The 25,920-nt window shown below is 41.8% G+C and overlaps 1 protein-coding gene and 1 long non-coding RNA gene across 12 annotated transcripts in view; one reads left to right on the top strand and one right to left on the bottom strand.

Moving 5' to 3' along the window:
* LOC308591746 (mucin-5B-like) overlaps positions 1 to 25,920 on the top strand; it is a 50,516-nt gene that overhangs the window by 9,412 nt on the left and 15,184 nt on the right. For 6 of the 9 annotated variants that reach the window (XM_081202665.1, XM_081202667.1, XM_081202662.1 and 3 more), the window contains 18 exons: positions 531 to 695; positions 1,678 to 1,772; positions 2,634 to 2,760; positions 4,015 to 4,267; positions 5,203 to 5,255; positions 6,603 to 6,703; positions 7,728 to 7,879; positions 8,889 to 9,027; positions 9,949 to 10,059; positions 10,914 to 11,093; positions 11,866 to 12,102; positions 13,751 to 13,907; positions 14,893 to 15,021; positions 15,377 to 15,461; positions 15,670 to 15,707; positions 16,652 to 16,717; positions 24,394 to 24,489; positions 25,316 to 25,581. In XM_081202665.1, the coding sequence (XP_081058791.1) occupies positions 531 to 695; positions 1,678 to 1,772; positions 2,634 to 2,760; positions 4,015 to 4,267; positions 5,203 to 5,255; positions 6,603 to 6,703; positions 7,728 to 7,879; positions 8,889 to 9,027; positions 9,949 to 10,059; positions 10,914 to 11,093; positions 11,866 to 12,102; positions 13,751 to 13,907; positions 14,893 to 15,021; positions 15,377 to 15,461; positions 15,670 to 15,707; positions 16,652 to 16,717; positions 24,394 to 24,489; positions 25,316 to 25,581 (2,450 nt within the window). The remainder of the gene's footprint in view (positions 1 to 530; positions 696 to 1,677; positions 1,773 to 2,633; positions 2,761 to 4,014; positions 4,268 to 5,202; positions 5,256 to 6,602; positions 6,704 to 7,727; positions 7,880 to 8,888; positions 9,028 to 9,948; positions 10,060 to 10,913; positions 11,094 to 11,865; positions 12,103 to 13,750; positions 13,908 to 14,892; positions 15,022 to 15,376; positions 15,462 to 15,669; positions 15,708 to 16,651; positions 16,718 to 24,393; positions 24,490 to 25,315; positions 25,582 to 25,920) is intronic. The other 3 variants (XM_081202663.1, XM_081202666.1, XM_081202664.1) reach the window with 3 other exon arrangements.
* Positions 12,062 to 17,283, bottom strand: LOC308592233. Of its 3 annotated transcripts, XR_014010449.1 has the most exons (4): positions 17,242 to 17,283; positions 15,456 to 15,556; positions 12,709 to 12,770; positions 12,062 to 12,179 (listed from the first exon to the last, which is right to left on the bottom strand). It is a non-coding gene; the product is annotated as an uncharacterized lncRNA (long non-coding RNA). The 3 variants fall into 3 exon arrangements; XR_014010450.1 differs by lacking the exon at positions 15,456 to 15,556; XR_014010451.1 differs by lacking the exons at positions 15,456 to 15,556; positions 17,242 to 17,283 and adding an exon at positions 14,604 to 14,685.

The following is a 25,920-nucleotide window of genomic DNA, read 5'->3' as shown; positions in this document are numbered from 1 at the left end:
ACCACCCTCAAGTGATAGGTAGATGCAGGATTGGGGGCAACAGGATCTCTGAAACAAGAGAGAGAGAGAGAGAGCACCAATGAACACGTGTGTGTGCTGTGTTTAGTTTGCTATTGTGTTCCTACTGTTGCATTGTAAAATGCAGTCTTACAATGATTGATTAAGTGCACTCAGTTAGGATTACTTTATTCTGGGATTGACTCATCATGCCACCAACATCAGCTCTAGTATAGTCTAGTACAGTATGAGGCCTGCTTCTAACTATAGTTAAAATAATGGGAACCTAGCTTTCATAAAGATCCTTACATATTGTTACATTTATGCATTTTGATCTACATCCCATTCATGAATAGGTATCATTAGACTTTCAGAGCCTAAATCTAGTTTTCACCCATTTGTCTGTCCTTTCTTTGCCCACAAACAAGGCTCTCTTTCTGCTCTGTAACAGGGTCCTGAATTTGTTTTGTTAGATAGGGTGTTTCAAAGACTTTGTCTGGATTGTTGTCTTGTACCTTCCCTTACCTACCTAGGCCTTTGTGGAAATTTCAACAATGATCAGGCTGATGATTTTCAAACCATCAGTGGGATTGTAGAAGACTCTGCTTCAGTGTTTGGAAACTCATGGAAAACTATGGCCAGCTGTGCTGATGTTCAAGACAGCTTTGAGGATCCCTGTCAGAAAAGTGTTGATAAAGGTATTATATTTTCTCCTCATTTCATGCTTTCCCTAAATGCAGCACTTTGTTTTCTACCATGAGAGGAATGACAGCCATTCTTCTGTTTTTAATAACTTTTCTGTTTGTCAGACCTATGTACCACTTACTCTCCAGCAGTGTTTCTAGAATGGTTTATAAAGCCCCAACCACAACCCTATATAAGAAAATATGCCACAACCAGAAAACATTGATTAAAATAGAAGATGAAATTGGCAAGTTAAACTGGTATATAAGCGAAAGCTTACACAATCCATTCTACAACCAGAAGGGAATTTTTATTTGCCCCTTGCTGTGGCTAACTCTACTCATATTTACTTAGATTTACCCTAAGTCCTAGTTGGTTCATTGTCTTACACCCAAGTAAAAGTGTATGCCTAGGAGTTTTAGCCTGAGTATATGGGGTAGCTCCCTCATTTTCTAAATGAATGATCAAAATTAGAATGTCTTTTCAAAAACATGTATGTGATAAGCTAATACAAATTGCTGGTGGGCCACATACTCAACCTGAAGAATCAAAAGAGGCTCTTGGGAGGTTGGAGGGACATTGCTGGCTAAAATGTTTTAACATGTTTAAAATGGTTTTAATTTTGGTTCCTCTGTTTTGTTTTTGTTGTGTTGGGGTTGGTTAAGTGTTTGGTTGGGGTTGGCATCTCTTTTAATTTGGGTATAACTGTAAAATATTATTATTATTATTATTATTATTATTATTATTATTATTATTATTATATTTTATTTTCTATTGGCTTATTGGTTTATTTATAGTCTGTATAAGGTATTCTGTTTCTTAATGTTTGATTATGTTTTTATATATGCTGTAAGCAGCCCAGATGATGGTGATGATGATGATGCTATTAAAGCAAGCTCCTTGTAAAATGCAGGTGATATTTTCACTCATTAGTGTGGCATTTGAATGACTCCCATTTTGTAAATAATCTTTGGGAATCCTCATTTTCTCTTATAGAAAAATATGGGCAGCGTTGGTGTGCCCTTCTGCTGGATGCAAAGGGGGTATTTGCTGAGTGCCATTCTGTTAATGACCCAGCTCCTTATATCAAGGTAAGGCAAGGATTCATTCCTATTTTAAAACATCTCCTCTCATATCTGGCACAATGTCAGGTGCATTCTGATCCGATAGGCAACGATCTAAGTAGTTGCTATGTTTCAGCTTGCCCATGTCTGCTTCCCATAAAGTTGAATAAATTATGGAAGCTCTGCAAGCTATTTTGCCACAGGGGTGTTCTACTTTTTGTGAGTGAGATGAAATAAGCCAGCGGAACCATCATCACATCTTCTGACAGTATGAAAGAGCAGCTCTTTAGAGCTTAAGTAGCTGGCAGATAAGCTGTACAGGAAGGTATAGTTGCCCTCTGGTGGCCTGTCTGGGAACAGTGAACCGCTTTCCCTATATCTCAAGAAATGTAACATGAATTTCTTGGAAATGAGGCCTGAGCCAAAGAAATAAGACTGAATCTCCTCCTTTTTCTTTCTTCATTTTTTGGGGGTATTTTTTGTATCATTTTCTTATAGCAATAAAAAGGTGAAAAGAACTAAAGCAAGAGAAAGAAAGAAAAAGGTTTTGATAAGTGAATTTTGGAATATGATTTCAACCTTGCAGGATCAAATATCCCGATTATTTATTTGAGGAAAAAGAGGATGTTCTAGTCACAGAGCTGCATTAATTCCCCTTTGCAATGACATATATATGTGTCATAAATGGACATTCTTTGACAGAGAGCTTTCCCCTGAAATTAGAACTTGTTTATACATGCCAAGAAGCGGTCAAGGCAGAAACACAAGCAATCCATGCTGCTTCTTTGAACAGAGGAGCCCACTCTCACTCTGTCATTTATCTGTTGGTGAATGTGACGCTTCTTTTGAGCACTGATTCTTATATCTGCTTCTGCGTTTATTACTTAGAACTGCGTTTACGACACTTGCAGTGCTGAGAAAAGCAAAGAGGCTCTGTGCAGCGTTTTCTCTGGCTATGCCAGAGATTGTGCCGCAGAAGGCATCCACTTGAAAGGATGGAGAGGCAGCATCTGTGGTAGGTGTGGTGTGTTATTCTCTCGTACTCCTAAGCCATTTTTAATAATTCAAAGTAGCATACACTTAAAGTAATATGGAACACATTTGGTGAGCTCTTTGCCATGTACATAGTACTTTCAGGACTGATCATTTTTTAAAAAAATAATCAAATGGCATCCACACCCAGAATGGTTGTGTAATGATGGGGGGGGGGGGGAAGCTTCACAAATCAGTTTTTCTCTTCCATCCCAATGATGGGTGTGCAGGGGCAGAACCAATGTTTGTCCAATAGTGATTGGGGGCGGGGTGGAATCTGATTCTCTTGTTTAGTCGTTTAGCCGTGTCCGACTCTTTGTGACCCCATGGACAAGAGCATGCCAGGCACTCCTGTCTTCCGCTGCCTCCCGCAGTTTGGTCAAACTCATGCTGGTAGCTTCGAGAACACTGTCCAACCATCTCGTCCTCTGTTGTCCCCTTCTCCTTGTTTCCTTCATGTTTCCCAACATCAGGGTCTTTTCCAGGGAGTCTTCTCTTCTCATGAGGTGGCCAAAGTATTGGAGCCTCAGCTTCAGGATCTGTCCTTCCAGTGAGCACTCAGGGCTGATTTCCTTAAGAATGGATAGGTTTGATCTTCTTGCAGACCATGGGACTCTCAAGAGTCTCCTCCAGCACCATAATTCAAAAGCATCAATTCTTCGGCGATCAGCCTTCTTTATGGTCCAGCTTGCATTTAAAACTGAATCCATCAAATTTACGCTTTCTAAAACAATATGCTAACCAAAACACAGCCATTCTTTGAAATTTGCACTTACATTATCTGAACTTTGCGATGCAATTCTCCGAACAGAACTGCATATATTAGGGGAAAGCATGCATAAATGAATATATTTGTTAAAAAAAATAATGACATGTGGTATGCACAAAAATTGCACATAGTCAAAACTGCATATAAAAATGTGTTCATTAACATAAATTCACAGGAAAAGGCTGATGAAATTTCATTTTTTCCCCAATTGCAAATTCCTGCAAAATGTGGAAAACAAACTAATAATTTAGGTGCATCACATTGACTTCACCAACCAACCTGCTTCATTAAAATCAAGGGAAATCATTTCCATTATGTTTGGGATTGCAGCTTGTCTCATTTGTTTTGAAGGGCCTCCTGCAAGGAGCCTTGCTGCTTCCCTTGTGAAATAAACTATTGTTCTTTGGAGTCTAAGATAAGCATACTCACTTTGCTCATTCTATCCCTTGTTTTTCTTCTTTTGCAAAGATGCCTCAGCAGAGTGCCCTAAGAATATGGTATACAGCTATGAAGTGAAGTTCTGCAACAACTCTTGCCGGTCCCTGAGGGAGCCTGATGTGCTATGCAGTGTTCAGACTATCCCTGTGGATGGCTGCAGCTGCCCTGAGGGAACTTACCTAATGAATGAGGAAGAATGTGTCTTTCCAGAGGACTGTCCATGTTACCACAAGGGCCTGCTGATACAACCCAGAAGTTCATTTCAAAAGGATGAGCTCGTGTGGTAAAGTTATTTAGTTAATAGATAGATAAATTTATTGTCATTGTCCGTATATACACAGTATACACAACAACGAAAATCAAACACCCACCCAAAGACCGGGTTCACATATACATTTGCACGTATCTCCGACACTCTCATCCTATTCAGACATAATCTATAAAACATAACATAATCCAGAATATAACATGACCTATTAAGGCATAACATAACCTAAAACCTAAAACATAACCTAAAACCTATCTCATTCCTTCCTACTCTCTGCTTGCTAAACCTTGCAACTGGCCCTGAGATCATTATTTAGTGCAATCAGAGCTCTTGGATAGAAACTATTCAGAAGGCGTGTGGTTCGTGTTTTCATTGTCCTATATCTTCTGCCCGAAGGCAATAGTTCAAAGAAGTTGTGAGCAGGATGGGTGGGATCTCTCAGTATATTATATGACTTCTTCAAAATGCGAGACGTGAAGATCTCATCCAGGGTTGGTAGTCGGAGCCCAATAACATTCTGGGCAATTTTAATTGTTCTCTGTAAAGCTTTTTTATCCGTTTCAGAGCTGCTCCCATACCACGATAATATACTATAGGTTAAGACACTCTCAATGGTACTATGATAATAGGACAGAAGTAGGTGCTGGGATAGATTCAGTCCCCTGAGCATTCTCAGGAAATACAACCTCCCCTGCACCTTCCTCACAACCATATTAATAGTCAAAACATGTCTGTAAAAGGTTGTTGCAAATCCTCAAAAGAACCAGAACCTGTTAATTAAAGGCACCTTGATTTTAAAAGGCATTTGTTTCCAAGGGGCAAGATATAGATTACAGATATGGCTTATCTTGGGGATGGGTGTATTTGCATGACTGGAACTTGGGTAGTTTTCCACACCCCCTCTTTATGCATTTGTGTGAGACTTCCCTTTTGTGTTTTAATATCTCTAGCAAGTGCATTCGAGGACAATTAGATTGCATTGAAAACACAGAAACAAAGAAAGGTAAGACCTCTTTTTTACTTACTATGCAACTTTAAACCAAGATGTTGGAATCTGACATTTGTTTTGAACTACTGTCGCGTTCCACATGCACAAGTTAGGATCTGATCCTTCTTGATCCTCTGGAGAATCCTAGATTTAGGGATCAAATTCAACCCCGTCCCCTCTGCATTTGCTTTTGCGTGTTATGACCCAGAAACCTCCCCGCTGAATAAATTCACACTTGACTCAAATTTTAGTTTGGTTTTTGGCAGAATTTAGGCCACAACTTTATTGATTACAGAAAGTGAGTGGTGGCATAGGCTCTGGTTCGACTAGCTCCCTACACACTTGCAGGTAGCGCTGACCCAGAGTTCCAGCATAGGTCAGCCAAGGGTGAACACCTGGATAGGCAAAAAGTCGGGAGCAGACCATGTCCGCCATCAAGATGTCCCCCTAGACTCAGGCATGGGCACAACCCCCTCTCAGGGGTTGACCAAACCATCGAGTCCCTGGATTCCTTTCACAGAATACCCTTCACATAGGGATGGGAGAGTGTTCCCCCATCCCTATCACCTGAACCAGGGCCTATCCACAACCTTACAAGTTGTGACGATTTGCTACACAGCAGGCGAAACCCAAATGGCAACAGCCAATCAGCCAAGTGGGGAAAATTCCTGCCCCTGTCCCAACGACAGACGACACACAATGGCATAGAAGGTCAAGCGCACAAGCCCTAAAAACAGGGAGAGGTGGGCGGGTGTTCTGAATGCACGCACCAAAAGTGGAAGCTCTGGGTCATGTGCATGGGTATGTATAGGTCCCTCAATCCATTTGGACTGCACCCTATTGGTCCGATAAAACCCAGCACTGAGGGACCTACCAATCGGGTGTTGTGGCTGACCAATCTTACCCACCCACAACACAGGGGATTGGTCTCCAGGTCTCATTGCAAAACGTTCCCTCTTTTAGGGAGGACACAATCTCTACAGCTCTTGTATGTAGCTTTTAAAGTTGCCTCTATCTGCTTTAGGACAAGCTCTATCTCTATCGCCATCTCTGAATAAGTTTGTAAAGGAGCGTGATTTGAGTTAAGCTGCTACTCACCCCTCAATCCAGTTCAAGTAAAGAAAAAAGCATTGGGGGGTTTGACAACAGATCACTTGCATCACATCTATTGTGTCACTAACATTGGGAGACAGCGATAATAAAGCTTCCGTAGAGAAGGAAAATTATGAGCATATATCTATGCCCTTGATGGTTGGAATGGTTTTACATTTTAGACATCTGGGGTTCTGGAGTCTGCTGAGTGCTATGCATAGTTTTACACTGTCTTGCTTTCTTGTCTTGGTAATTGTGTCCTTGTTCCAGATTGCCCTTATCCAATGTCCTACTTTGACTGCAGCTCTGCTGGCCGAAGTGTGACTGGATCAGAATGCCAGAAAAGTTGTGAAACACAAGACATGCAATGTGTAAGGGCTTAAGCTCGTGGCAGTGATATATGTACCCTAACCACTCCATGCGCTCAAGTGAGCTTCCTGAGTGCTAATGGGAAGTGTATTTGCCCTAGCCACACAAGCCTCCTGGGCTGGCATCCATGAGAGCAAAGCTGGTTATTTTTCAAGGGGATTTCTAGATAGTTTGATATTTCTTTTGCCTGTCTGATGTAAAAGAAATTAAAGTGGCCTCTAAAAGTATTTCAGTTGAGTATTAACTAGTTATAAGGGCAAACAAATATTTTGGGAGACCCAAACATGGTGCCTGAACACATATGAACAACATAATGCCTTATTCATTTGATTGCCTTCTTCTTGATCATACATGTCTCCTATAAGGTACTGCTACTCTCTGGTGTTAAAATCTCACCCATTGACATTGGCCTTTTATATGCAGGATTTTATTTGCCAGGCAGATGAGCACATCCTTGTGTTAGAACAGGATGGCTTTCACTTTTCAGTGACTCAGCCTTATTTACTGCAGATAAGCACAAGCCAGAGAAGATCCATCTCATCTGTGATAGAGGTGTTACCATTAAATATACAGATGAAAGGGGAGAAAGAGCAATTGTAGCTTTTCCCATTCTTTCACTGATCCTCCACCTGTGGTGGCGGCAGGACTCCAGGGGTGTCACAAAGTTTACAAAGCGACCAGGGAAGGAGTGGGCAGAGGAAGCCATGGCTCTTCCATCTCCTGTTTCGTCCAATTTAACGGTAAAGCCTAAACTTCTGGCTTGCAACCTGTCGACTCTGCTTTGTAAATACACCACCATCTTTCCATCCAGATAATTTCACTGATTTGCTGTATTACCATTCTCTGAACATAGTCTTCACAGTCCCTGCATCCCTGTGAACTGAACCATCTAACGTTTTACGGTGCTGGTGAATATCTAACAGTATCATGACAACAGCATTTTATGAAGGGCTGCCTTTATTTTCTCCCCCAATATTTGTTCCCTTCTGTCTCGATTTCCATTTTGTTTCCATGCACTCAACCAAGTATGCTACAGAATGTGTCTCTGGATGCATGTGTCCTGATGGGCTGGCGTCCGATGGTCACGGCAACTGTATTGAGGAGGAGCAGTGCCCCTGCATGCATGGAGGGAAGTTCTACAGTCCTGGCACTCAAATCACAGTAAATTGCAATACATGGTACAGTATTCTTCAGTGTTCTTAAAGCCAGTACATGTGTAAATTGTAGCAAATAAATGTGGGAGCAGGAGGTAAAGTAGGGGGCATGAAAGTATTTTAGTTATGTGGTGAAATAGGGAGGAGCTCAAAGAGACCAAAGGGAAAAAGAGGTGCCAGTCTGTAGAGAGCAGTTTGGGAAAGGGTTTGGTTGTGAAATATCCACTGTTATTGCGGGCGTCCAAAGGTTTTAGGAGGCCCCTCACAAAACAAACCCCTATAGACCAGATAAACTAGTCTATCAAGTTTTTGTTTTGTGGTGTGCATGATCTTGGGTATTTACAAATAGCCCCAGGCCGATTTTATGAGCAACTGTGACATTTGTAAGAATCTTTTCAGTTTAATATTAATACTTTAATCCTTTGAATGATCTACCTAATGCAAGTCTCTGCATTCATTTGAGGGTGTTTTTATGAACTGCACTGCAGTTTATTCAAAGAGTACCCAATGCAGCGTATCGAAGAATTGAGCACCAGTTCAGGCTACCATTTTGGAAGTAACTTTCCCCCCTCTATAAACACATAGTTTTGTGGAAGTGTTTCCCATGCGGTAAGATCACACATGACAGCAATCACTTTGTACAAATTAGATTTGCAGCCAGTGGCAATTATAGCCTCTCTGGCTGCCATGCCCTTAACCATGAACATTTGTAAACTTGATGCTTAGATGTGAAACTCTCCCTACCACCAAAAAATATAACCCCCCTGGTAATTAGGTTTGTTAATTTCTGGCATTATTAGGCTTTTATTTATTTTTGTTGCTTCAGATGCAGCAACTTATCACCCATCAGACAAGGTCTTTACTGTAACTCCCCCTGTTGTATAGAAGGCTATACATTGTAATAAGAAGGAGAGTAATACTGTCATTTCAGCTGACAGATCCAGAGGAATTATCATTATACTATTAATTACCCTGCCTACTTGCAGTTTTCTTTGAGGGGACAAGTTGTGATATTTTATGTTTAATCTCTCAGCATGTGCTACAGGAGGCAATGGAACTGTACAAAGAACTACTGCCATGGAGCCTGCATGGTGTATGGAAATGGCCACTATTTCAGCTTTGATGGAACAAAATTTGATTTCATGGGAAGCTGTGATTATATCCTAGCCCAGGTATTTAATCTTTACTACTTGCCTCATGGACTGTTTAGTGTGGAACCAAGTGGAAATGTTGTGATTTCACTGCTTTACCCATCTGTAGTGCAGTGCCCACTGACCCAGTGTGTGCCATTGAACTCCTTGGGGTATACTTATGAGTAGACATGCATAGGGCTGTGCTGAAAGGGATTTTCAGAAACTTCATATTGACTGACTGAGGGCCAGAATCTGTACTTTTCCCACTTCTCATCTATGACTGTGGACTCTTGCAAATGTTGCATGGGTTTGCCATGTAAGAAAATGGCTCATCACATCAGACTATGGCTTGTGGAATGTCCCTTTTAATTCACCAGGTACCTCCAAGCAAAAAATCCCATAGATGAAAATAATGAGCTTGGCACACCATATTTTGCAAGTTTCTTAAAACCAAGTTACATTTTCAGCTAAACAATGTTTAAAAGTCCACCTAGGGCTGTACATTTCAGACTAAAGGGTTTCGTATTTGAGTGAGTGTCCTCCAGTGCCAAAACTCCCTACCATTTTGAGGTTTTTGTTTTATGATCAAGTGGTATATAATTTTTATGAAATTAAAAAAAGGAAAATCACAACAGGAAGACAATTTCTTGACTAACTTTCTCCTTATAGTTTTCTACATGCCAGGAGTTGTTACTTTGATTTTTTTTATATAAAAAGAATAGTTGTGAGTATTCAAAATTACAGCCTCTTTTACCTGTAGTCTGAAGTGGCACAGTTACAAGTACAGATCCAGGATATTTTGCTTGCAGCATATTCCCAAGTTTGAGACCTGGTTAAATCCATACATTTAATAAAGAAAACTGCCTTAGCTGGCATGCACTTCCTTCTGTAGAATATTTGCTATCGTGGCTTGAATATGGAGAACGTAACATTAAACGTATTATTGTTTCCTTTCCCAAGGACTTTTGCCCTGATAATCCTGACCCAGGCACTTTTCAAATTGTAACACAGAACATGGCATGTGGTAAATCCCTGAGCATTTGTTCCTTGAAAATTCGCATCATCTTGGAGGTAAGTCCACAATCAGCCTTGTAAGTGGAGAACTTCAAAACTGGATAGACAGCTTGTGTTTCTTTGCTTACAGTAGCTAATCTACACCTTTCATACCCTGTCTCCCCATAAACTTCATTCAGATTTTAGAAGAGTAGTTGTGTTAATCTGTTGGAAGGAAGGATGGAAGGAAGAACTAGATATGGGTGCTATTAGACTTCAGAATTAACCGGATTATTGGCTGGATTTGAGGGACCCCAACTCCTAATATACCACTAACAGACACAATTTATGCTCCCATTTACATGTGCACATCTCAGAGGCCACATTCACCCTCATTCACATGCAGCATACACACCGTCCATTGAATCGCCCATACCACACCCATCAGATGCACATCACTTATGGAAATTGACGATCCTTGAGTAAACCACTCATATTGCCTCATTCACACATTCAGCCTAAAAGTTGATCATTAGTGCAGTATTGCTTTCTCCTCTTCAGCCCACCAGAAGTTTGCAGCTTCTTTTGCCCTTCTGTATTCTTGAAGTTTAATTCTTCATTAGTTATCATGTTCCTGTGCCCATGACACCACAGTAGGTGGGGGCAGAGCTCATTTCTTTTGTGACATCACAGTAAGAATGAATATATCTTGTGAACTGCCTTGAGGTCTATGGATGAAGGACAGTATGCAAATTTAATAAATAATAAACATCATCATCATCCTGGGGGAAAAAAGAGATGTGGGTATATATTGCAGTTGTACATCTTGATGGGATGGCATATGAATTATTATCTACAAAGGGTTGCGGTTGCGTTGTCATTGTATTTCAGCTGCATCCTTGCTCTTACAAATTATTTATGTATTTTTCTAGGGTAGTGAAATCAGACTTCAGGAAGGGAAAATTGAGGAGATAACTAGCATACCGCCTTCTGAAAGGAACTATAACATCCATCTCATGGGAATTTACATTATAATTGAAACCTTCGGTGGAATGACCTTCATGTGGGATGAGAAGACAACAATCATGGTGCAACTCGCACCCTCTTTTCAGGTATGAGTAAACATAACTGCTGACTTGCACATGGTAATTCTATACTGGCTGGGGTAATTTTCCTGTCAAGGTATCACTTCCACTTTGGGGGTGGGAATTGAGCATCACATCTACACTGTCACAAGTGGAGAATAGACACATCTTTGTTTTGCAGCATGGAATAAGTTGGATGTGTGTTCATCTCACCTGATACATGTACATTTCCTGCCTATAAAGAAGTCATAGCTAAGTGTGCATAGAAATTGTTGTGAGTAGAATGACCCTCAGTTACCTGCTAATAAACTGCCCAGTTTGCAGCTAGTGTATTCTGCAATTCTCTGGTTATGCTTGTAAACATAACATGTACCAATCAGATGCCTTAAACCAAGCCTATTTGCTTTTTTCATATTTAGGAAGCATTTGATTTATTTTTTTATAGCTTCCTGCAACCAGTAAAGATAGAATCGCCATAAATCAGACAAATATTGGTAGGTTTATGCTGCAAATGCAGACAATATTCTTTGTCTCAAGTGAATCCAACACATTTTTTTGCGTGCTGTAAATTCTTAGACTGTTATCTTTTAAAATATGTGGATATTAATTGGCCCGAGTTTTCATTCTTCTAAAATAGTCTAACAACTTAGTAGAGAAAAGTGTTTTGAATCAAGAGAAACACATAGGACTAGTGGTTTATACAAAGCATGTTTAGAATACAATTTGAATTTACTTCATTTTGATAGTTTTATTTGTTTTTTATTCTGTCTTTGTAAAATGCCATGCTCCAATTTCCTAGGGCAGAGTTTGTGGTCTTTGTGGTGATTTTGACAACAGTGGCAACAATGACTTCACCACGAGAGGGCAGTCTGTGGAGATGCAAGCACAGGCATTTGGAAGCAGCTGGAAAGTCACCACTAGCTGTTCAGACAGAAATGAAGTTGACCTATGTGCAAGTCAGCCTTCCAAACTCGTACTGGGGCAAAAGCGATGCAGCATTCTCAAGAGCGACGTTTTTGAAGCCTGCCACAGTAAGGTAATCTGTCTGTTTGTCTCTCCCTTTGCTTCTTGCGACTCTTCCCCTTCTCCTTGCATTCTCCTATCCTAGCATTCCTAGCATTTCATAAAGTTATGAGTGGCAAGAATGATGAATAATTTTACTGGCAAAACAAGAAAAGTTAAACAAAGGAAAAATATTTTCGGGGGGGGCATAATTATTGAAGGCATTTAAAATAATAGCAGGGAGTACACCCTCCAGAGAGAGACTTGTTCCCATTCCTAGGGACGGTGTTGTAGAGAGATGTGGACAGTGATGGGCATGGCCAAAAAGTGGCTATGGCTACTCTCATGCGCTCGCACATACGCATGACATACCAGGCACACAAACATAGAGTATGGCTGCCATATGTCTGGATTTTCCTGGACATTGCCAAGATTTCAAAGGTGCAATTGATGTCTGGGGTGTGGGGGGTGGATTTCCAAAAGGCGGTGCTTTGTCCTGGATGGGGGGAAAATGTGTTTTGGTGATAATGTATTGTTGCATGCCATCCCAGTCTCTGAGTGGTGCAAGATTCCAGGGGCTCCAGGGTTTGTGTTTCCTTTGGAATGAGGCACAGCAGAGACTGGCATGGCTTATTTACACATATATACATGATGGACAGGACCACAGCCCAAGATGTCTCCCATAGCCAAAGCCTTGGATTCCTAAAAAAGAAGAAGAAGAAGAAGGGGGGGTCCTTAAAAAAGCTTAAGCTTAGGGCTGTCCTGGTTTTTACTTCTTGAAAGATGGCAACCTTAACATAGAGACACATGGATCCCCTTACCATCAGAATACTGGCTCTGCCCACTTTGATGCTGTATCTATTTTACACCCCCCCCTTGCAACTGCTACAAAAATTAGCAGGGTCAGGCAGAAACAGTTGCTTGAGAGTCCATATCAACTGGGGTTAGGCACCCCATTATAGAACTACCCCAGATGCATGAATTTTGGGAGCAGAATCTCCATGAACTGAATGCCATTCATTTGTACCATTTTTGGGATTTGTCTGGTGTAGAGATAGCACTGTAGTGGGATGCCACAAGTGAGTTGTTCCTATAGACTGGAGTGGGTCGTGCATGTGTGCGCGTGCGAACAAAACCAGGCCACCTAATTGGCAGTGATCTTGCACTTAAACAGATTATCATATCTGCCCTATTTCCAGATACTTCAGAATACTGATAAGAAATATTTAGGCAATTGGTTTTATACTTTCCCAGGGAAATAAAATTACAATTTAAGAAAATGGTTAGCCTAATTAGTGTTGCAATCCGATAGGAAAGCACAGATAGACTTCAAAGGGAAAGAAGAGAAAAAGTGAACCTTCCCATAATATAAATATAAATTTAAATATAAAGGATTAGTGTTGTCTAATCATATGGAGGTTAGACAAGATAATTTAAAAACTTGCATTTTCCTAGGCCAAAAGCATCCATGATCCCATGGGCATAATATTATGGTGGTGATATAGCTATTTCTTCAAAGCAGCAACTTGATAGGGCTGCCTCCCAGGATAGATATTCAATTTTCCTTGAATATTTCAAGGCAGGCAGGCTAGGCAGTCTTGTATTTTCTATTTTAAGAAGCTGATTAAATAGCATCCTGGGAAGAAATGTTCATTATTTCTGGCTCTTCTTGGTTCTGTTAGATCAACCCAACACCCTATTATGAATCCTGCGTATCTGATTTTTGTGGTTGTGACAGTCTGGGAGACTGTGAGTGTTTCTGTACTGCTGTAGCAGCATATGCAAGGAGTTGTGGCAGAGTTGGCATCTGTATTGACTGGCGAAGTCCTAAAAATTGCCGTAAGTACTTACAAAGCAAATATAGTCTCAGCAGCAATGATTGTGTAGCTGCATGTTATCTGAGGGGGTGAGAAATACTAATTGCTAATGGTATTTAATGACACAGTTGAATGTATGAAAAAGGAATTTTCTTCTTCAGAATCCACTTTGTGATTCACATCTTTCACGTTGTCCAAAAACATAACACTTTATTATAGCCTTATAACCTTTTGAACAATATGATACTTTGGAGAAAAAGACAGATGGAAAATATCACAAATAATAGTGAAAAACTGTTCTCAACAAGAGGTCATACTTTAAAACTACTAGCAAGTGAAGCTTACAAGAGTAGACTTGGAACAAGTGTTCCTTTTATCCACAAGATAAATCTGGGGCCAACACCTCACATGTAGTTCAGCAACTTATTGCTGTGCATGGGACCAGAACCAATGGCTAGAAGTTTCACCAATGACTAAGCATTTCATTGTTTCAAGCTGCACATGTCCAGCATGTCATGGGTTAAGATAGACGTTATTTCCAGGATATGCGCATGGATATGTGTGTGTACAGGCCTCCCATTATTTATTTTATTGTCATTCTTACTTGTCCTTCTCCCTGATGTACAGCAAGTTACAGCATATAAAAGCACAATTAAAATGGGGGGGGAAATATCCAGTCCCCAAATCAGTGATCCATACAACACATTACTGGGAGAACCTCAAAATCAATTCCTCAATTTTCATAGGCCAGGATAACAAGATGAATCTCTTCACATTGCATCAAAAGTGGTAGCTGGCATGCTGCTATCACTTTTGATGCAATGTTAAGAGGTGTAATAAATGTATGACTGAGGGGTAGCCAGAAGGAGGGAGGGAGGGAAGGAGGAAGGAAGGAAGGAAGGAAGGAAGGAAGGAAGGAAGGAAGGAAGGAAGGAAGGAAGGAAGGAAGGGGATTCCATTGAAAACATGGACCTCATCACTTATGGCTAGCATGTCTTCTGATCCAGCTGTGTTTTGTGACCACTATGATTCACCCAACAAAAGAGAATGGCGGTATAAGCCCTGTGGAGAACCTTGTTTAAGGACCTGCAGGAATCCAGCAGGAAACTGTGGCAATCTGCTTTATAGTTTTGAAGGTAAATGCTTTTTCACTTCCCACCAAACGTGACATGAAATGAGAAAAAGGTTTCTGCTGAAATTCATAAAATGTAAAGGGATTATATTTGATATTTCTTTGCAGTGGCCAAAGACCCACTCTCTCAGCAAAGCACAGAGGCTGCCCCTCTTTAATGGTTAAATTTACAGACCAAGTTGTGAAAAAACCCCAATATATATTTATAGCATTTTTTGTTCTTCTGTTTTCTAATTATTGCAATTTCAGATTTATACCTTATAATATACCTCATGTAATACATATATTATTATATCACCTAATAGCCAGCCCCTATTGAAAAGTGAGATTATTATTTTGACGGTTTGCTCCCATTTTAGGCTGCTACCCAGAATGCAGTGCTGAGAAGCCATATTATGATGAGAAAAAAAGAGAATGTGTCTCAGTGTTTGAGTGTACCTCATGGTAGGTCATTTTTAACAGCATAGCCCATTCTGCACATATGCTCGTTAAGGTTTCTTTCTTTAATCTGTGGTAGTCACATCTTTGTAGACTCTGAACTGAGAGAGGGAGAGAAGTGTGGATTACTTTGTGTGTTGGTGTTTTGTTTTGGTTTCATGTACAAATTAAGCAATAAAAGAATCAACAATATTTTATATATGTTTCCCCTCAGTGATCCAAAAGAAAAACTCTGCTTGAACAAATCAAATGGTAAGTTATTAACTGTATTTAGAGAGAATATTATTTGTGTGTGTGTGTGTGTGTGTGTGTGTGTGTGTGTGTGTGTGAGAGAGAGAGAGAGAGAGAGAGAGAGAAAGCACCCCTCATATAAAATATCAAGGTGGTGTACAACAAAATATGGAAGTAAGATAAAGCATAAAATACCATAAAAACAATGCAAAATAATCATAAAAGTGACTGGCTCATCTTGAAAAGGTTTAAACAACTGAATAGGCCTGTCAACATACAAGGTCTTCGAGAGACATCTACATTAGCAGCAAGGAGCCCTGTCAAATCTTTGCTGGAAACTCCACTCAAATGTGCAAAGTTTAAGATTGTGCAGTGTGTGGAGACCAGCATCTGGGAACTTTGAGAGAGACACTGAATCAACTATATATCCATAGTCTTCCTTGAAGTTAGCCAAGGAGTTCTTGACTTAACACCTAGTTCTTCTTGAGCATAGAGAACGTTATTTCTTTTGGTCTCATCAATGACTCACACCGTGGGTGGTATCCAACTAATGTGTCTCATCAACACAAGGACTTCTACCTGTGCAATGGGACTTCCCTTCTCTCCCTTGATGTGTGTCCTGCACCCTCACCAAATCAGTCATGGAGAATTGGGGGAACCCTAAGAACAGATTTAGGGAGTGGATGGAAGGAGGTGGGGAAGTCCTGATGGCATTTCGTTAGTTTTTTTTGACATTAGATTAGGCACAAATGGTAGAGCTGCATCCAATAATTTTGCTACTCATCAGGAAGAAGAAGCAAGGCTGAATGAGTATTTGTTGAGTTAATCTGGGTTTTGTTAGCTTTGTAGGTCTCAATTTCATTACAAGCCTAATATAAAGAGAATTCTTGGCTATACATCCGTTGATAAGAAAGTAGCGTGTGGATTACTTCAAAGCACTAACCTGCATAATATATTCGAAACAGCAGGGCATGGCTTGGAGATCACGCCTCAAGGCGGGGAAATTGTTGGCCCTTTAAAGCCAAGAGCAGGTGAAGATGTGTGGGATTTTAAAAGGTCAAAAACGCATAGTGGGGTGTGTCTGGGCAGAGAAGTGAAATTAATATATTCAATTGTTCTATGTCTGTTTTTACTGTATTGTACGGTAAATCACTTTGGGATGCCTTGTAGGAGGTGATTCATAAATGAAATCAATAAATAATTACAATAACAATATACACAGCAGCATCAGTAAAAATGATGATCGTTATACTAAAACAGGCATAGGCAAACTTGGCCCGCCTGATGGTTTGGGACTACAACTCCCATCATCCCTGACCACTGGTCCTGTTAGCTAGGGATGATAGGAGTTGTAGTCTCAAAACATCTGGAGGGCCGAGTTTGCCTATGTCTGTACTAAAAGTTAACATTGACATTTGAATGCTGACAACTGAGGAACTACTTGAAAGGAAGATGGCTTTGGGTCCATGCCAGAGTAAGATCAAATGCTGACCAATTTGCACACGGACATCAAAAAATGAAATGATCTTATTATAAATCTGAGAAGAATACTTACAAAATATTTTCATCTTGCATATGTGCCACAAAGGGAACAATTAATCATAGAATCATAGAATCATAGAATCATAGAGTTGGAAGAGACCACAAGGGCCATCGAGTCCAACCCCCTGCCAAGCAGGAAACACCATCAGAGCACTCCTGACATATGGTTGTCAAGCCTCTGCTTAAAGACCTCCAAAGTAGGAGACTCCACCACACTCCTTGGCAGCAAATTCCACTGTCAAACAGCTCTTACTGTCAGGAAGTTCTTCCTAATGTTTAGGTGGAATCTTCTTTCTTGTAGTTTGGATCCATTGCTCCGTGCCCGCTTCTCTGGAGCAGCAGAAAACAACCTTTCTCCCTCCTCTATGTGACATCCTTTTATATATTTGAACATGGCTATCATATCACCCCTTAACCTCCTCTTCTCCAGGCTAAACATGCCCAGCTCCCTTAGCCGTTCCTCATAAGGCATCGTTTCCAGGCCTTTGACCATTTTGGTTGCCCTCCTCTGGACACGTTCCAGTTTGTCAGTGTCCTTCTTGAATTGTGGTGCCCAGAACTGGACACAGTACTCCAGGTGTGGTCTGACCAGAGCAGAATACAGTGGCACTATTACTTCCCTTGATCTAGATGCTATACTCCTATTGATGCAGCCCAGGATTGCATTGGCTTTTTTAGCTGCCGCGTCACACTGTTGGCTCATGTCAAGTTTGTGGTCAACCAAGACTCCTAGGTCCTTTTCACATGTACTGCTCTCAAGCCAGGTGTCACCCATCTTGTATTTGTGCCTCTCATTTTTTTTGCCCAAGTGCAATACTTTACATTTCTCCCTGTTAAAATTCATTTTGTTTGTTTTTGCCCAGTTCTCTAATCTGTCAAGGTCGTTTTGAAGTGTGATCCTGTCCTCTGGGGTGTTAGCCACCCCTCCCAGTTTGGTGTCATCTGCAAATTTGATCAGGATGCCCTTGAGTCCATCAGCCAAGTCGTTGATAAAGATGTTAAATAAGACCGGGCCCAAGACAGAACCCTGTGGCACCCCACTAGTCACTCTTCTCCAGGATGAAGAGGAACCATTGATGAGCACCCTTTGGGTTCGGTCAGTCAGCCAGTTACAAATCCACTGAGTGGTAGCAGAGTCAAGACCGCATTTTACCAGCTTCTTTACAAGAATATCATGGGGCACCTTGTCAAATGCCTTGCTGAAATCAAGATAGGCTATATCCACTGAGTTCCCTTCATCTACCAGGCTTGTAATTCTGTCAAAAAATGAGATCAGGTTAGTCTGACATGACTTATTTTTCAGAAATCCATGCTGACTATTGGTGATCACAGCATTCCTTTCTAGGTGCTCACAGACTGTTTGCTTAATGATCTGCTCCAGAATCTTCCCTGCTATTGATGTCAGACTGACTGGGCGGTAATTATTTGGGTCCTCTCTTTTCCCCTTTTTGAAAATAGGGACAACATTTGCCCTCCTCCAGTCTGCCGGGACTTCGCCTGTTCTCCAGGATTTCTCGAAGATGACTGCCAGTGGTTCTGAGATCACATCTGCCAGTTCTTTTAATACTCTTGGATGCAGTTCATCTGGCCCTGGAGACTTGAATACATCTAAACTAGCCAAATATTCTTGTACTGTCTCCTTAGTTATTCTGGGCTGTGTTTCCTTTGCTGAATCATTTGCTCCAAATTCTTCAGGTCGGGCATTGTTTTCTTTATCGGAGAAGACTGAGGCAAAGAAGGCATTGAGGAGTTCAGCCCTTTCTGTGTCCCCTGTTTGCATTTCACCATCTTCTCCTCTGAGTGACCCCACTGTTTCTTTGTTCTTCCTTTTGCTACGAACATACCCATAAAAGCCTTTTTTGTTGCTTTTAACCTCTCTAGCAAGCCTGAGTTCATTCTGTGCTTTAGCTTTTCTGACTTTGTGTCTACACGTTCTGGCTATTTGTTTGAATTCCTCTTTGGTGGTTTCCCCCCTTTTCCATTTTTTGTACACATCCTTTTTTAATCTTAATTCAGTTAAAAGTTCTTTAGATAGCCACCCTGGCTTCTTTAGGCACCTTCCATGTTTCCGTCTCATTGGTATTGCCTGACGTTGTGCTTTTACTATCTCCCTCTTAACAAACTCCCAGCCATCATGAACTCCCTTTCCTTTTAGTATTGCTGTCCATGGGATCTCACCCAGCACTTCCCTAAGTTTTATGAAGTCGGCTTTCTTAAAGTCAAGAAATTGAGTCCTAGTATGCTTGGCTGCTCCTTTCCGCTGTATAGTAAACTTCAGAAGAGCATGATCACTCGCGCCTAATGATCCTTCCACTTCTACCCCACTAACCAGGTCATCAACATTGGTTAGGACCAGATCTAAAATGGCTGTTCCTCTTGTTGCTTCTCCCACTTTCTGGACAATGAAGTTGTCTGCAAGGCCAGTGAGGAATCTGTTTGACCTTATGCTCTTGGCTGAGTTTGACGTCCAACAAATATCCGGGTAATTGAAGTCCCCCATTACTACTATCTCCCTTCCTTTTGCATGCTTGGCCATCTGTTCCAGGAAGGCATCATCTATGTCCTCCGTTTGGCTTGGGGATCTATAGTAAACTCCCACAATGAGGTCTCTGTTATTCTTCTCTCCCTTAATTTTGACCCAAATGCTCTCACATTGGCTTTGAGGTTCTAAATCTTGGATCTCTTCACAGGTATACACATCCCTGACATATAACGCCACTCCTCCTCCTTTCTTGTCTGGTCTGTTTCTCTGAAATAGATTGTATCCCCCCATTATTACATTCCAATCGTGGGACTTATCCCACCAGGTTTCAGTGATGCCTATTATGTCATATTTAGTTTGCTGTACCAAGAGCTCAAGCTCATCTTGTTTATTTCCCATGCTTTGCGCATTAGTGTACAGACATTGAAGTCCATTAATCATTCCCCCGTGTCTCTTATTTAAGGATTTTTTCCTCCCACCACTAGGTCCGCGTGCTGTTTGCTCCATTTGGTCTATGACATTTGGATGATCATCTTCATTAATTGATAGACTCCTACCTTCAGGAGCACTGTCTCCCTCCCCCACATTAGTCAGTTTAAAGCCCTCCTGATGAGGTTTCTGAGATTTTTGGCAAAAACATTCCTCCCAACCGTTGTGAGGTGCAGCCCATCACTTGCCAGAAGTCCATCTTCAAGAAACTGCAGTCCGTGATCTAAGAATCCAAACCGTTCCTGTTTACACCATTTGCGAAGCCAGCTGTTCACTTCCACTATTTTCCCCTCTCTCCCTGGGCCACGTCGTTCAACTGGGAGGACAGACGAGATGACAATTTGTGCATTTAGTTGCTTCAATTTCCTGCCGAGAGCCTCGTAGTCTCTTTTGATCTTCTGGAGGCTATTGCTTGCAGTGTCATTGGTTCCCACATGAACCAAGAGGAAGGGGTATTTGTCAGTGGGTTTTATGATTCCTTGCAGTCGTTCAGTTACATCTTGGATCTTAGCCCCGGGGAGACAGCACACTTCCCGAGACATCTTGTCAGGCCCACAGATCACTGCTTCTGTTCCCCTCAGTAGGGAATCCCCTATCACCACTACACGCCTCCTCTTGGGTTTGGTCGGGGTTCTTCCGTGAGCTGTCCGTTCCAAGGTCGCCTGCACATTCCCTGAGGACTGACTTTGCTGCTCGTCTTCATATACCTGATCGACTGTAATGAGGGAGAGATCCTCAAATGGAGTCTGCTCTTCATCTTCCATGCTAGGGGAGAGGACCTCAAAGCGATTGTGTATTTCTAAACAATCAGAGTGAACCCTGGGCCTCCTACTTCTTTGAGTCACGTTTCTCCATATATCTGGCTCCTGTGTTGATGAACTAGCCTCCTTCTCAGGGGAGTCCCCTGTCTCCTCCTTGGTGGGGACGGTGTGCTCTGTTGCTTCCAAGAAGAGCTCCAGCTCTCTAATTCTTTGGAGCGTAGCTACACGTTCCTCCAGTTGCTGGACTTTGTCTTTTAAAAGGGCAATCAACACGCGATCGGGAAATGGCGGATTCCCTCCGAGCTCCGGAGGGAATCGGCTCAGCGGTGGATGGGTCTTTGCCGTGCCGGCGACACGGGGACCCTTAAAAACCGCAGGCGCAGAAGCCTGCGGACTGAAGACTCGGCGGGTGCCTTAAGCGCCCCCCCCTGATTCGCAATGAGCCTTTTTAAAGGCTACGGAGGGGATACAGGGGACGGCGTGGCACTGAGAGTCGACCGCTACCGCCGCTGAGCGAAGCCGCGAGCCATAACTGGAGAGCGCTGACTTCCTTCCTTGAAATTCGGACTGAAAAAAGAACCCGTGAGTAATTTGGAACTGAACTTTAAAATTTTTACCTTCTGAATTTGAGACGACCGGGGGGTGTGCCAAAAGGAAGTCCCCACACCCCCCCTTGCAGACGATCCAGAGCAACGAAATAAGAGCTAAGCTGGAGTGCCTACCCTGTAAAGGGTGAGTTTTAAAAAGACAGTAACTTCCAAGATTTAGAAAGGTAAATTTGAGCAGGAGAGTGGAGTGTTGGAAGAGTCTTTGTTTTGTGGCAAACAACCCTCCCTCCCGGGCCCGGGAGCGACCTGCTTTGGAGCCTGTATAGAGGAGCAGAATTTGACAGCTGTCAAAAGCTGTCAAATGGACTATTAATAGTGAAAAAAAATCGCCGTTTAAGACCTCTCCGGATTAAAAGGAGTTACAATTGAACTAAAATTTTGGGAAACAAAGAAACAATAATAGGACAGAGGATTGTTGGAGAAAAGATTACTCAGTAACCAGATTCCCTCTAGGGGGAATTCTGTGGAATTACAATGGCTGTGGGTGGAAAGATACTGAGAGAAATCGAAAGGATGTTTTCACTGGTGGGAACCTTACAGGAGCAGACTACAGCTATGAGTAAACAATTGACGACCTTGGATTTGGAAACAAGTAGCTCTGCTGAATGTAATGAGGGCCTGAGTGAGAAAGAACCCACAGCTGAATTCGAAACTATAAACAAAGAAGAGGAGAAGACAAAACAAGAAAGAGAACAAGTTATCTGGGAAAATACTAACCAGAAGCCGACATCTGGAGAACACAAGCAAGGAGACTATTGGATTAAATCTACTTTAAGCCTACGAAAGATACAGAAGACGAAAGTGGAGGCCCTGGGACTTTATGGAATTCAGGAACTCGAAATAAAGAAGTACAATTGGGGCCTCCACATAGACTTCGATTTTGACTATCACCAAGACTTAGGCCTTGTGGAAATTCCTCAGCAGTTGCCTTTAAATATGGGAAGAGACTATGGACTGATTGGATTGATGGTTAAGGAAATCTTTCGAGACTCGATGATAGACAAAAAGGACTACCAACAAAATTGGCGGAGAGGGACTGAAAGAGATTTGAGAGCCTCGGATGTGCGGAATCCAGGCTAAAAACTGTTATTTTGGACATGTCTTGGGAAAGGACGCAAAGCGGGGATGGGAGGGAGGGAAGTACTTAAATTTAAACAACACTCAAGACCAGGGGGTTTAGTAATAAGAAAATTATGTAAGAAAAAATGAGAAATCGAGGGAAGAGAATTGGGTCCAACTTAGGGAAAATTTATTTTTGTTTTTTATAAAAGGACTAATACTAAGACGGAAGAAATGCCAACTTGCTGACACAAATTTGGGAACAGGGATGCAGGGGAGGGGGTGGGGGGAAGTCAAGGACTAGGGTTAGAAAATAAGATTTTCGGGAACTATTCATGTTTGTCGTTTTTTATGTTTGTTTGGGTGTTATGTGTGTTGTTTGTGTTTATATAAAATGTGAAAACCCAATAAAAATACTTAAAAAAAATAAAATAAAAGGGCAATCAACATGCAATTGCTGCAGGTGAAGCTGCCTGCAACCTTTGGCAAGATGGCAAACATTGCGCAGGAATCGCAGGCGACTGCAGCTGTTCCCTCCCCTTCCATCTTGAGATCGTGTTGTTGGGGGTGGCTACAGAGGTCCTCCATCATAAAAAGCTTGAAGACAGGACAAATAACTTCGCCCACAAAAAAAACCTAGGTCTCCCCCAACAAACGTTTGAGACTAGCTCCCCTAAATCTAAAAGATGGATATAACTGCACGCGCCGCTAGGCGCGCGCCACTGCCCTACAAACTCTGATAAGCTCCTCCCACAGCTAATCCCCTGCCTCAACAGAAACCCTGCCCCCTCTGACCTTTACACAGGGAAAACAGCTAATCAGCCACAAGAAACACACACACACAAGAAAACCCTTTTTGCTCCTTCTTCAACTGCTGCCCTACAAACTCTGATAAGCTCCTCCCACAGTTAATCCCCTGCCTCAACAGAAACCCTGCCCCCTCTGACCTTTACACAGGGAAAACAGCTAATCAGCCACAAGAAACACACACACACAAGAAAACCCTTTTTGCTCCTTCTTCAACTGCTGCCCTGCAAACTCTGATAAGCTCCTCCCACAGCTAATCCCCTGCCTCAACAGAAACCCTGCCCCCTCTGACCTTTACACAGGGAAAAGAGCTAATCAGCCACAAGAAACACACACACACAAGAAAACCCTTTTTGCTCCTTCTTCAACTGCTGCCCTGCAAACTCATTTAATTCTCATTAAAGTGGACAGTTATATGCAGGTATATAAGTCGCTGCCTCCTTCAGGTGTGCAGTAGCATTGGGAGGGCAAGTTGTCCGGTTTTTCCTTTGGTTGGGTAACATCAGTATGAGGGCACATGGGTCAGCCAGTCTCCTGGCAGGCAGCATAAGCATGAGGTCATAATGACCAGTCTTTCAATGACCAGGCAACATTAGCAACAGGTCACAATGCCCAGTTTGTAGTAGATTCACAGTGGTGGGGGCATATTGGTCACTCTCCCTCTCATTCAATCAGGTGGCAATAGTAGTGTGTGTGCACAACTCTCTTTCTCACACATCCTGAGATAAAGAAAAACAGGACATTCCTGTTGAGATAGACAACAGGAGTGTGTGGGCAAGAGGAGGATGTCAGATTAAATATGGTGGGATCCCACTCCTTGCTCATGGTGTGTGTAAGGGGAAGGGAATATGTTGTTCAATGTCAGTGCCATTTGCCAACTATGGCTGCTGCTGTTTATTTTGGAAAGGTGTCAAATGTTCAGTAAGAAACTGGATGTCCCATGCTTCTTATTGTTTTAGGGAAAACTACAGTGGCTCTCCCCATCTCACCAGCAAAATCAGAAATGAGAACCACACCATGCTTCTGTAATGTAAATGGACAGCTCATAACAAGTGGTAAGGCAGACATATTTGAAATAACTTCCATGGACTTATTTTGTGTGTGTACTATTTATTTCACAAATAATCATTGCGATCTTTGCAGCTACATATTGTTGTGAGTTTGGGTGGTGGGGGGTAGGCTGTATGTCTGAGTTCCTTCCAATTCCTGGATCCAGCAGGGATTCAAATCACTGGAATAGCCAGGCAAGTTTCTTGTTAATGGCCCAAGTATGGGTTGTTAAGGTAACAAAGGGAATGGTCTGCGCCAGAGGACAAATGGGTTCCCCCCTCCAACTGTCTCTTAGTTAGAAAGACAAAGAGCTGAGTTCCATATGTGAGGTAGAAGCTGCAGGCTATGCTTGATTTCTGCTTGAATCCAAGGCTATGCCTAGGGAAGAAGTCAGACCTTCTTGGGTATTAATGCTGTGAGCCCATCCGTCTTAGGCTCAGGTTGTATATATGTGTAAAAAAACACCCATATATCATAAAGACATCCCAGACTCCACTGTACCTCATTCCAAGGAAACCAAACCCTGGGTCAGCATCTGGAACCCCTGGAATCTTGCATCACTCCGTGATTGGGGTATATGCTTGAATAACTTGCTTGTTGGATTTTTTCATGACTTTTACATTTTTCCTGTTGCGTGAACTGCACCCTTATTTTTCCTGAATATATTCATCCAATATCTGTATAAATTAATAATTATTCTTGGCATTGGGTGATGATTGGTGTTTTATTTTTTAAGTGGATGATTCTCTGCTTTATAATGTGTGTATCTCATCACACACACACACACACACAATGTTGCTGTTTGTTCTAACTGTTCCTCTGGATTTTTAGGCAATAGCCAGTTTGTGACAATGGACACTTCACATTGGTGTATTTATGCCTTTTGTAATACATCATGCCAGATTGAATTCAACTATGGAGAATGTATCTCATTCTATACCACTCCTGTCCCAAGCAAGCCTGCCATGATCCCCAGCAGACCTTGTAAGGGGAATAATCAGAACTGTGAGAAAGAGCCTCCTCCTTACTCTAAAGTTAAAGCTGCTTCTTCATTTACTCCTGGGAGTGATTGCACTGACCTCATTCCTCCTAGAAAGGTGAGCAAGCAGCACTGCTGATACTACAAGCGTAGAATGGAAAGTGTTTGTTGCTGACATATTTGTTCTTGAGAAACATATAATAAATAGAATAGTTTGTTTTCACTCCTGGGCCACAACAAAATGACAATATAATTTACAAATGCCTAGCACTGCTGTACACATAAAAGAAAATATATAGCTCAGCGTAGCATTTCACAAAATATCATTAGACACATTGATTCAAATATCAAACACATTAGTGTAAAAATGTTCAAACATTTACACTAACAACTCTTCTGGCAATGTCAAAAATCTGAATAGCTCAGTGATAGATAAATAAGATTTCCCCGACACGGA

The sequence above is a fragment of the Podarcis bocagei genome, assembly GCF_964188305.1.
Source record: "Podarcis bocagei genome assembly, chromosome: 1".
NCBI classification, from domain to species: Eukaryota; Metazoa; Chordata; class Lepidosauria; order Squamata; family Lacertidae; genus Podarcis; species Podarcis bocagei.
Note: the sequence above shows the minus strand (reverse complement) of the source record. Positions and strands in the feature narration are given on the sequence as shown.